Genomic DNA, 12,672 nt, shown 5'->3' with positions numbered 1-12,672 from the left:
TGATTTGCCTCAACAAGATCTTTGACAAGAGGTGATGGTACCCAGGATCTGATGATGAAGCCGGAAGGTAGTCATGAGTTATCATCAACCAGGTCTTGAAACCATTTCGTGTTTGGGCTCGTTTGATTTGCCTCAACAAGATCTTTGACAAGAGGTGATGGTACCCAGGATCTGATGATGAAGCCGGAAGGTAGTCAACAGAATTCATCAACCAGGTCTTGAAACCACTCCGTGTTTGGGCTCGTTTGGTTCGTCTCAACAAGATCTTTGACAAGAGATGGTACCCAGGATCTGATAATGAAGCTGGAAGGTAGTCAAGAGAATTCATCAACCAGGTCTTGAAACCACTCCGTGTTTGGGCTCGTTTGGTTCGTCTCAACAAGATCTTTGACAAGAGATGGTACCCAGGATCTGATGATGAAGCTGGAAGGTAGTCAAGAGAATTCATCAACCAGGTCTTGAAACCACTCCGTGTTTGGGCTCGTTTGGTTCGTCTCAACAAGATATTTGACAAGAGATGGTACCCAGGATCTGATGGTGAAGCCGGAAGGTAGTCAAGAGTATTCAACAACCAGATCTTGAAACTCTTCTGTGTTTGGGCTCGTTTGATTCGTCTCAACAAGATCTTTGACAAGAGATGGTACCCAGGATCTGATGATGAAGCTGGAAGGTAGTCAAGAGTATTCCACGACCAGGTCTTGAAGCCACTTCGTGTTTGGGTTCGTTTGATTCGTCTCAACAAGATCTTTGACAAGAGATGGTAATCACTCTTTTATACTCTGGCGCATCCACTGTCTCAGTGTGTCACCAGTTAATTAAAGCAGGTAGGCGTAGCGTAGAGTTGTATTTCCTTACAAAAAACTAATACATAGATGTGGACCTTCCTGTGCTCCATGCCATTAAAACAACATAATATTTTAAAACCGGCCGAGAGCGTGTCGGGCCACGCTCAGTTTAGGGTTCCGTAGTTTTCCATATTTTTCAAAAACTATAGAACCTATCAAGTTCTAAACAGTTTTCCTAGAAAGTTTATAAAGTTCTACTTTTGTGATTTTTTTAATATTTTTTAAATATATGGTTAAAAAGTTAGAGGGGGGGAGGGACACTTTTTTTTCCTTTAGGAGCGATTATTCCCGAAAATATTAATATTATCAAAAAACGATTTCAGTAATTCATTTTTAAATACCTATCCAACAATAAATCACACGTTAGGGTTGAAATGAAAAAAAAAAACACTCCCTACTTTACGTGTAGGGGGGGTACCCTAATAAAACATTTTTTCCACTTTTTATTTTTGCACTTTGTCGGCGTGACTGATATACATATTGGTACCAAATTTCAGCTCTCTAGTTCTAACCGTCACTGAGATTATCCGCGGACGGACGGAGGGACAGACAGACAGTCCGGTTTCCTCACGATGTTTTACTTCACCGAAAAGAACCTAGAAAACATATCATATACAAAATGAAATAAAACTAAGAAAACGGATTATATTCATTATACGCGATATAATCTGATTCCATAAATTTATTTCATGAGTAACTATCGCGGTGACAGAAGACAATATTATATACACAATTTATTATATTATAAAAGTTTTTTAATTTATTTCTTCCAAGGTTACACACGTTTTAATAGAAAAAACTGTGATAAGTTTAATAATTAAACTAAAAGGTCAAGTATTTATGCACGAAATCATGTATGCAAATATGTAATATATATAGTGGTGTTTTTACGCAAGTATCAATAATGGTTAGTCCGCAACGCTACTGACGGCGTGGCGGTACCGACCATAAATGCTATCCCTTTCGCTCTAGCCGCACGTAAGGTTGGTTCGAAGAGGATCGCACGCTATGTCTGTACCGCAGGCTACAATCGTTATGCTTCTGGTTATAGTGTGCGTCTGCACACAGGCGCACGCCAGCCCCGCCGGCGTCGAAATGCGAGCAAGCAGATTTTTTGAAAGCGCTCTTAAGAATTTGCAATGCTCAGCCGAAGCTATTTTAGGTGAAAAATTTTTCTTACGTTACAATGCAGACATAAGTTATAAACATAATGCATTATTTTTAGAGGACAAAGGTCAAACTGTCTCAATACCTATGAACGTGTATTCTAAAAGTAGTTTTATTCAAAACATACCACCTCGCTGCGAAATTATGACTCACATCGCGTCACAGCTGACCGATGATTGTGTAGTACTATCGGAAGAAATGCAAGAAGGCGTTTTTGTAGCAGGTGTCATTTCAAGACCAGAGAAAGGTAAAATACCAGTACGAATATTAAATACGACAGATAAGCCAGTCAGTTTAGATTTATCAAGTTTGAATGTACACAGATTATGTCATTTTGATATTTGCAATTTTGATTCAAGGAAAATTAGTGTTGATAGAGTAAAAACATTATTAGATCTTTTAAATTTAGATACTTATTTAAATAAAGAGGAACAATTAAGCATAGAACAAATTTGCGCAAAATACGCAGATGTTTTTCATCTGCCCGGCGACAAGCTAACTACAACTAACTTGCTACAGCACAAAATTAAGTTAAAAGATAATTCAAGTCCGGTATACGTAAAGCCATACAGAATACCACATGCTTTACGTAATGAACTTCAAACTCAGATTAAAAATATGCTAGATAACGATATAATAGAGGAGACCACCTCTGAGTGGTCCAGCCCAGTTTTGCTAGTTCCAAAAAAATGTGATAAGTTAGGAGAAAAGAAGTGGAGGTTAGTTGTTGATTATAGGCAGCTTAACAATAAGATACAGGATGATAAGTTCCCACTACCCAATATAACAGAAATTTTAGATTCCCTTGCAGGTAGTATATATTTTTCAAAACTTGATCTTTCTCAAGGTTATTACCAACTAGCTTTAGACAAAGAATCTAGAAAGTATACAGCGTTTACGACCGATAAGATGTATCAAATGAAGCGATGTCCCATGGGACTGCGAACAAGCCCTAGTGTTTTCTCTAGACTTATGACTATTGCCATGTCCGGATTAAATTACAAACAATGTTTCATATATTTAGACGATTGCATTGTCATAGGAAACTCCATGACGTCACACAACCATAACCTTATTCGAGTGTTAGAACGATTGAGAAGCACAAATCTTAAGTTAAATCCATTAAAGTGTGAATTTTTGCGAAAAGACATAATGTATTTAGGCCATAAAATTACTTCAAATGGAGTAGAACCCGATCCAGCCAAAGTAGAAGCATTAAATAAATATCCAAGACCAACGAATACAGATGAGGTAAAAAGATTCGTAGCATTTGCCAATTATTACAGACGGTTTATTCAAAATTTTGCGAATATCGCTTATCCATTAAATCAACTTTCTAAGAAAAATGCAGTTTTCAACTGGACCCCAGAGTGTGAAACAGCTTTTATAAAATTGAAAGAAATACTTACAGGTCCACAGGTTCTAGATTACCCTGATTTTTCTGAAAAGAATGTGTTTACCTTACATACAGATGCTTCAAAGATAGGCTTAGGAGCAGTTTTGTCTAATTCTAATGGCAAAGTAGTCGCGTATGCAAGTCGAAACCTTAAGCCAGCTGAAACGCGATACCCAATAATAGATTTGGAATTGCTAGCTATAGTTTGGGCGACAAGACATTTTAGACCATATCTCTATGGGAAAAAGTTTAAAATTGTCACAGACCATAAACCTTTAATTTATCTTTTCGGAATGACTGATCCTTCGAGTAGATTAACCAAATATAGGTTATATTTAGAGGAATTTAATTTTGACATTGAATACATTCCGGGACGAAACAATGCAGCTGCAGACGCATTGAGTCGTTTACCGATGAATAGTGATGATTTAAAAAATATTAGGACAAACGTTGTATCAGTCATAACGAGAGCTCAATCACGGAAGTTACGCGCGCAGCAAGAACAACAACAAACGTGTGATCAAGGTAGCTTAGTGACAGATGATCCCGCACACGATAGGCTTGATCAACCTAGAGTGGTGGAAATCATCAAAGCACCGAAAAATTATATTGAATTAATACTAAACTCTAACTACAAGACATGTCGAAATGGAATAATGAGTAGTAAAGGAAATTTTTGGTACGTACCAAGCAAATCGTGCATGTATCTAACATCCCGATCGTTATCTACCGTAGGCGTGTTAGCGAGGGAATTAGAACAATTTTGCAAGGAGCAAAACATAAGTGAAGTTATAATTATAAAGAATAATCGAAATGCACATAAAGTAAATGAATTTTTAGCTAGCTATAAATGTAATATTCCTAGGATCTTAGTAACAAGAGGTGTTACAAAAGTATACGATAAAGATGAAATACGAGTTATTTTAAACGATTTTCATCTATTACCCACCAGTGGACACGCGGGGGTTAATAGAATGCTTAATAATATAAAGCAACACTACTTCTGGCCAAGAATGAGCCACGATGTATACGAGTACGTTAAGAAATGTGCACATTGTCAATACAACAAGCACACTAATAAGTACATTAAGGAACCAATGGTGATCACTTCGACACCAAGCTCATCTTTCGAAAGAATTTCTTTAGATATACTTGGACCTTTAGAAATAGATAATTATAACTATAAGTACGTATTAACAATTCAGTGTGAACTGACTAAGTTCGTAGAAGCATACCCGTTAGAAAGAAAAGACACTGAATCTGTAAGTAAAGCTTTTGTAAATAATTTCGTTTTAAGATATGGCATTCCAAGCGACATTATAACGGATCAAGGTACCGAATTTATGTCTAGTGTATTTAGCGATATTTGTAAATTATTAGGTGTTAATAAGCTACACTCAACTGCTTATCACCATGAAACCATAGGAGCGCTTGAAAACACACACAAAAATCTAGGTGCATATCTCAGGATTCAATGTAGTAACAACCGCACCGATTGGAGCACTTGGTTAAGTTATTGGTGTTTCTCATATAACACCACCGTGCATACCGAGACACAATATACGCCATTCGAATTAGTTTTCGGCAAACACTGCCGTTTGCCCAATAATTTAATTTCTTCTGTCGACCCACTCTATAATTATGATAGTTATCCTAAAGAATTTAAGTATAGGTTACAAAGAGCTCAATCAGAAGCTAGAAATAATTTAATGTCTAGTAAATTTAGTAGAAAATTAATGTATGATAAGAAAATGAATTCTGTTGAATATAAGCCAGGAGACTTAGTACTTTTGAAAAATCAAGTAGGCAATAAATTAGATTCTATTTATAATGGACCTTATGAGGTTATAGAAGATATGTCACCTAATGTTAAGATTTCAAAAAATGATCAGATATATATAACTCATAAGAATAACACTAAGATGTATTTGAAATAAAAACAAGTTAATGTTATTTTAAAATAAATAAGTTAAAAAAAATGTAAATTCATACACGTATGTCACATTTTTTTTCTTCCTTTGTGGGGGTGAAGAGTAACTTTACGGGGAGATGTAGTATATCCCTAATTAACACTTTAACAGTAACTTAACGTTACTGTCTGCAACATACATGTGACACACGTATGTGAATAAAATAGCATGTAAGCAATAATTTACTATATAAGGTATGTTTAGTTTTACTTGTCTCTCTTCTGTATTGATTATTGACAATACAACACACATCATCCATAATGACCAGTTTTACTTAACCTCCATTCAACCCTCCGACTTCATCATATCTCACCCACATTCCTAGCCAGGCTTTAACACACAAAGTAAATCGTGTTGAACTGAAATATTTCCCCAGTTTCGCGGCAGTCCTGCAAGTACCGTGGATCGTGCTAAGCGGCACAGTGGTCCACTCCGGAGTGGAAGCGTTAGTCGCGGACATTGGCAGCGCCGCGCTGGTGCCCGCCATGGCCAGCGACTACCCGCTGCCGATGACCTTGTGGCAGCGGATGGCGAACGCGGCTATGATCGGGATGATGACCGCTGGCCGCTTGTGAGTATAACTAAACTGATAACCACCATACGAAAAAAAAAATCTAAACTAAATCTAAATTAGTTCTTCCGTTAAGGAGCTACAATGCCACAAACAGACAGACACACACACACACACACACACACTCACACACACACACACACACACACACAGACACGTCAAACTTATCACTCTGTCGTTTTTGAGTCGGGGGTTAAAACTACTCAAATACATAGAAAGCATCCATGACTTAGGCCAACAATTTTTAAAACAATTTTCTAAAAAAAACTAAATTAAAATTAGTTCTTCCGTTAGGGAGCTACAATGCCACAAACAAACAGACACACACACACAAACAGACACGTCAAACTTATCACTCTGACGTTTTTGAGTCCGGGGTTAAAATTACTCAAATACATAGAAAACATCCATGACAGCAACAAATATCAATGTTCATTTTAAAATTGCCTTAACCGGGATTCGAACCCAGTACCCTGGCTGGTTCTGAGCGGCACAGTGGTCCACTCCGGAGTGGAAGCGTTAGTCGCGGACATTGGCAGCGCCGCGCTGGTGCCCGCCATGGCCAGCGACTACCCGCTGCCGATGACCTTGTGGCAGCGGATGGCGAACGCGGCTATGATCGGGATGATGACCGCTGGCCGCTTGTGAGTATAACTGAACTGATAACCACCTTACAAAATTAAAAAAAAAAAAAAATCTAAAAAAACTAAATCTAAATCAGTTCTTCCCTAACGGAAGCTACAATGCCACAAACATACAGACACACACACACACACACAAACAGACACGTCAAACTTATCACCCTGTCGTTTTTGAGTCGGGGGTTAAAATTACTCAAATACATAGAAAGCATCCATGACTTAGCAACAAATATCAATGTTCATTTCAAAATTGCCTTAACCGGGATTCGAACCTGGGTACTGGTACCCTGGCTGGTTCTGAGCGGCACAGTGATCCACTCCGGAGTTAGCAACAAATATCAATGTTCATTTCAAAATGGCCTTAACCGGGATTCGAACCCAGTACCCTGGCTGGTTCTGAGCGGCACAGTGATCCACTCCGGAGTTAGCAAAAAATATCAATGTTCATTTCAAAATTGCCTTAACCGGGACTCGAACCCAGTACCCTGGCTGGTTTTGAGCGGCACAGTGATCCACTCCGGAGTTAGCAAAAAACATCAATGTTCATTTCAAAATTGCGTTAACCGGGACTCGAACCCAGTACCCTGGCTGTTCTGAGCGGCACAATGGTCCACTCCGGAGTAGAAGCGTTAGTCGCGGACATTGGCAGCGCCGCGCTGGTGCCCGCCATGGCCAGCGACTACCCGCTGCCGATGACCTTGTGGCAGCGGATGGCGAACGCGGCTATGATCGGGATGATGACCGCTGGCCGCTTGTGAGTATCACTAAACTGATATAACTACAATAGAAAATTAAAAAAAAAATCAATCTTTCTAAAAAAAACACACACGCACACACACACACACACACACACACACTCAGAGAGAGAGAGAGAGAGAGAGAGAGAGAGAGAGAGAGAGAGAGAGACATATAGACAAACCCACACACACACACACGCTCAAATAGACACGTCAAACTTATAATTGATGACCGCTGGCTTGTAAGTAAACTGATAAGTGATAACCAACATACGAAATTTAAAAAAAAACTATTTTTCTACAAAAAAAAACAAAATCAGTTCATCTGTTAGGGAGCTACGATGCCACAGACAGACACACACACAAACAGACACGTCAAGCTTATCACTCTGTCGTTTTTGAGTCGGGGGTTAAAATTACTCAAATACATAGAAAGCATCCACGACTTAGCAACAAATATCAATGTTCATTTCAAAATTGCCTTAACCGGGACTCGAACCCAGTACCCTGGCTGGTTCTGAGCGGCACAGTGGTCCACTCCGGAGTGGAAGCGTTAGTCGCGGACATTGGCAGCGCCGCGCTGGTGCCCGCCATGGCCAGCGACTACCCGCTGCCGATGACCTTGTGGCAGCGGATGGCGAACGCGGCTATGATCGGGATGATGACCGCTGGCCGCTTGTGAGTATCACTAAACTGATAACCACCTTACAAAATTAAAAAAAAAAAATCTAAAAACAACTACTTAAATCTAAATCAGTTCTTCCGTTATTGAGCTATGGTGCCACAAACAGACACACACACACACACACACACACTCAAATAGATACGTCAAACTTATAATTGATGACCGCTGGCCGCTTGTAAGTAAACTGATAAGTGATAAAAAAAAAGATCAGTTCATCTGTTAGGGAGCTTCGATGCCACAAACAGACACACACACACACACAAACAGACACGTCAAACTTATCACCCTGTCGTTTTTGAGTCGGGGGTTAAAATTACTCAAATACATAGAAAACATCCATGACAGCAACAAATATCAATGTTCATTTCAAAATTGCCTTAACCGGGATTCGAACCCAGTACCCTGGCTGGTTCTGAGCGGCGCAGTGGTCCACTCCGGAGTGGAAGCGTTAGTCGCGGACATTGGCAGCGCCGCGCTGGTGCCCGCCATGGCCAGCGACTACCCGCTGCCGATGACCTTGTGGCAGCGGATGGCGAACGCGGCTATGATCGGGATGATGACCGCTGGCCGCTTGTAAGTATCACTAAACTGATATTACTACAATAGAAAATTTAAAAAAAAATCAATCTTTCTAAAGAAAAAATACACGCACACACACACACACACAGAGAGAGAGAGAGAGACATATAGACAAACACACACACACACACGCTCAAATAGGCACGTCAAACTTATAATTGATGACCGCTGGCTTGTAAGTAAACTGATAAGTGATAACCAACATACGAAATTTAAAAAAAAACTATTTTTCTACAAAAAAAAACAAAATCAGTTCATCTGTTAGGGAGCTACGATGCCACAGACAGACACACACACAAACAGACACGTCAAGCTTATCACTCTGTCGTTTTTGAGTCGGGGGTTAAAATTACTCAAATACATAGAAAACATCCACGACTTAGCAACAAATATCAATGTTCATTTCAAAATTGCCTTAACCGGGACTCGAACCCAGTACCCTGGCTGGTTCTGAGCGGCACAGTGGTCCACTCCGGAGTGGAAGCGTTAGTCGCGGACATTGGCAGCGCCGCGCTGGTGCCCGCCATGGCCAGCGACTACCCGCTGCCGATGACCTTGTGGCAGCGGATGGCGAACGCGGCTATGATCGGGATGATGACCGCTGGCCGCTTGTGAGTATCACTAAACTCATAACCACCATACAAAAAAAATCTACTTTCTAAAAAAAAATCTAAAACAGTTCTTCCGTTAGGGAGCTACGATGCCACAAACAGACAGACAGACAGACAGACAGACAGACAGACAGACAGAGACACACACACACACACACACACACACACACACACACACACACACACACACACACACACACACACACACACACACACACACACACACACACACACACACACACACACACACACACACACACACACACACACACACACACACACACACACTGGCTGGTTCTGAGCCCGTAGTACCCGCTGCCGATGACCTTGTGGCAGCGGATGGCGAACGCGGCTATGATCGGGATGATGACCGCTGGCCGCTTGTGAGTATCACTAAACTGATAACCACCTTACAAAATTAAAAAAAAAAATCTAAAAACAACTACTTAAATCTAAATCAGTTCTTCCGTTATTGAGCTATGGTGCCACAAACAGACACACACACACACACACACACACTCAAATAGATACGTCAAACTTATAATTGATGACCGCTGGCCGCTTGTAAGTAAACTGATAAGTGATAAAAAAAAGATCAGTTCATCTGTTAGGGAGCTACGATGCCACAAACAGACACACACACACACACAAACAGACACGTCAAACTTATCACCCTGTCGTTTTTGAGTCGGGGGTTAAAATTACTCAAATACATAGAAAACATCCATGACAGCAACAAATATCAATGTTCATTTCAAAATTGCCTTAACCGGGATTCGAACCCAGTACCCTGGCTGGTTCTGAGCGGCGCAGTGGTCCACTCCGGAGTGGAAGCGTTAGTCGCGGACATTGGCAGCGCCGCGCTGGTGCCCGCCATGGCCAGCGACTACCCGCTGCCGATGACCTTGTGGCAGCGGATGGCGAACGCGGCTATGATCGGGATGATGACCGCTGGCCGCTTGTAAGTATCACTAAACTGATATTACTACAATAGAAAATTTAAAAAAAAATCAATCTTTCTAAAGAAAAAATACACGCACACACACACACACACAGAGAGAGAGAGAGAGACATATAGACAAACACACACACACACACGCTCAAATAGGCACGTCAAACTTATAATTGATGACCGCTGGCTTGTAAGTAAACTGATAAGTGATAACCAACATACGAAATTTAAAAAAAAAACTATTTTTCTACAAAAAAAAACAAAATCAGTTCATCTGTTAGGGAGCTACGATGCCACAGACAGACACACACACAAACAGACACGTCAAGCTTATCACTCTGTCGTTTTTGAGTCGGGGGTTAAAATTACTCAAATACATAGAAAACATCCACGACTTAGCAACAAATATCAATGTTCATTTCAAAATTGCCTTAACCGGGACTCGAACCCAGTACCCTGGCTGGTTCTGAGCGGCACAGTGGTCCACTCCGGAGTGGAAGCGTTAGTCGCGGACATTGGCAGCGCCGCGCTGGTGCCCGCCATGGCCAGCGACTACCCGCTGCCGATGACCTTGTGGCAGCGGATGGCGAACGCGGCTATGATCGGGATGATGACCGCTGGCCGCTTGTGAGTATCACTAAACTCATAACCACCATACAAAAAAAATCTACTTTCTAAAAAAAAATCTAAAACAGTTCTTCCGTTAGGGAGCTACGATGCCACAAACAGACAGACAGACAGACAGAGACACACACACACACACACACACACACACACACACACACACACACACACACACACACACACACACACACACACACACACACACACACACACACACACACACACACACGCACACACACACACACACACACACACACACACACACACACACACACACACACACACGCACACACACACACACACACACACACACACATAGACAAATAGACAAACATACACACACACAAACAGACACGTCAAACTTATCACAGCATCCACGACTCAGCAACAAATATGATCATCACACAAATGCCCTGACTGTGTGATAAAAAATATTTTTTTGCAAGATACCTACCTGACCTCTGACTTATTAATCGTACTAAGTATATTCCACCTTGGTGGTGGAGTACTTAGAGTGGTTGATCGTTGTGCATTTCATTCCAAGCAAGGCTCCAGGGGGGGTCATGACCCCCATGACCCCCCCCCCCCTTCCTCCCTGGATCCGTGCATGTTTCATTCATTGTGTAAAATGCATTGAAATTGCTCCAGGTGGGAAACATCAACGAGCGAGAAACTCTACCACGAGATTTTCGACCCCATCGCCGAGAAGAAAGGCATCGTCCTTCCCCCTTACTCCAAGGCCATCTACAATATCTCCATCCTGCTCTCCAACTCGCACCCGTCGCTAGCCCCGGCTATAAGTGTGCCGCCTAACGTGGTGTATATCGCTGGGTACCATATTGATGATCACCACTCGCCGCTGCCTAAGGTAAAAAAACCGGCCAAGAGCGTGTCGGGCCACGCTCAGTGTAGGGTTCCGTAGTTTTTCGTATTTTTCTCAAAAACTACTGAACCTATCAAGTTCAAAACAATTTTCCTAGAAAGTGTTTATAAAGTTCTACTTTGTGATTTTTTTCATATTTTTTAAACATATGGTTCAAAAGTTAGAGGGGGGGACGCACTTTTTTTTCCTTTAGGAGCGATTATTTCCGAAAATATTAATATTATCAAAAAACGAACTTAGTAAAGCCTTATTCATTTTTAAATACCTATCCAACAATATATCACACGTTGAGGTTGAAAAAAAAAAATATATCAGCCCCCACTTCACACGTAGGGGGGGGGTGGGGTGCCCTAATAAAAAAAAATTCCATTTTTTATTTTTGCACTTTGTTGGCGTGATTGATATACATATTGGTACCAAATTTCAGCTTTCTAGTGCTAACGGTTACTGAGATTATCCGCGGACGGACAGACAGACATGGATATTTAAAAACAGACATGGCGAAACTATAAGGGTTCCTAGTTGACTACGGAACCCTAAAAATGGCTTATTAGAGCGAGACTCGAACCTGCATCAACCGCAGACCAAGCCCCGTAGCCGAATGGCTTTGTCGCGCCAATACGCAAGAGCGACAGAGATAGATAGCTACGAAAGAGATATTATCGTGAGCGCTTGTGCATTTGGCTACGCACACAGACGATTTTTATTTTTCCTGTAATATAAAAACTTAAAGTACCTACCTATAGCAGACGTTTCCGCTTGTTAAAAATGTACTTAAGTAAATAAATCGCACCCTTGGTAAAATAATGCAATATGTGACTTTACGTCGATATTCTTTTTATTGCGGAAAAAGCCTTAAAATAGTACATTCTACAGTATACTTGAAGAAATTTTATCTGTTTTAGTTTCTGCAATCTTTGGTTTCTGAGATATTTTTCTGAACAACGACGTAAGTAAAAGCAATGAACGTAAAATAATGCCACAAATGCATATGCTTCGTTTTTTTACGTC

At 40.9% G+C, this 12,672-nt stretch overlaps 1 protein-coding gene across 1 annotated transcript in view; it reads left to right on the top strand.

Annotated features, from left to right (window-relative positions):
- The window catches only part of LOC125239911 (UDP-glucosyltransferase 2-like), a 36,488-nt gene that overhangs the window by 19,046 nt on the left and 4,770 nt on the right, over positions 1-12,672 (top strand). Inside the window, exons 5-6 of the mRNA XM_048147681.1 lie at positions 5,755-5,949; positions 11,445-11,646. Of these exons, the coding sequence (XP_048003638.1) occupies positions 5,755-5,949; positions 11,445-11,646 (397 nt within the window). The remainder of the gene's footprint in view (positions 1-5,754; positions 5,950-11,444; positions 11,647-12,672) is intronic.

This window comes from Leguminivora glycinivorella, chromosome 26, assembly GCF_023078275.1.
Source record: "Leguminivora glycinivorella isolate SPB_JAAS2020 chromosome 26, LegGlyc_1.1, whole genome shotgun sequence".
NCBI lineage: Eukaryota > Metazoa > Arthropoda > Insecta > Lepidoptera > Tortricidae > Leguminivora > Leguminivora glycinivorella.
The sequence above is the reverse complement of the archived record's forward strand: the minus strand, read 5'-3'. Positions and strand labels throughout refer to the sequence as shown.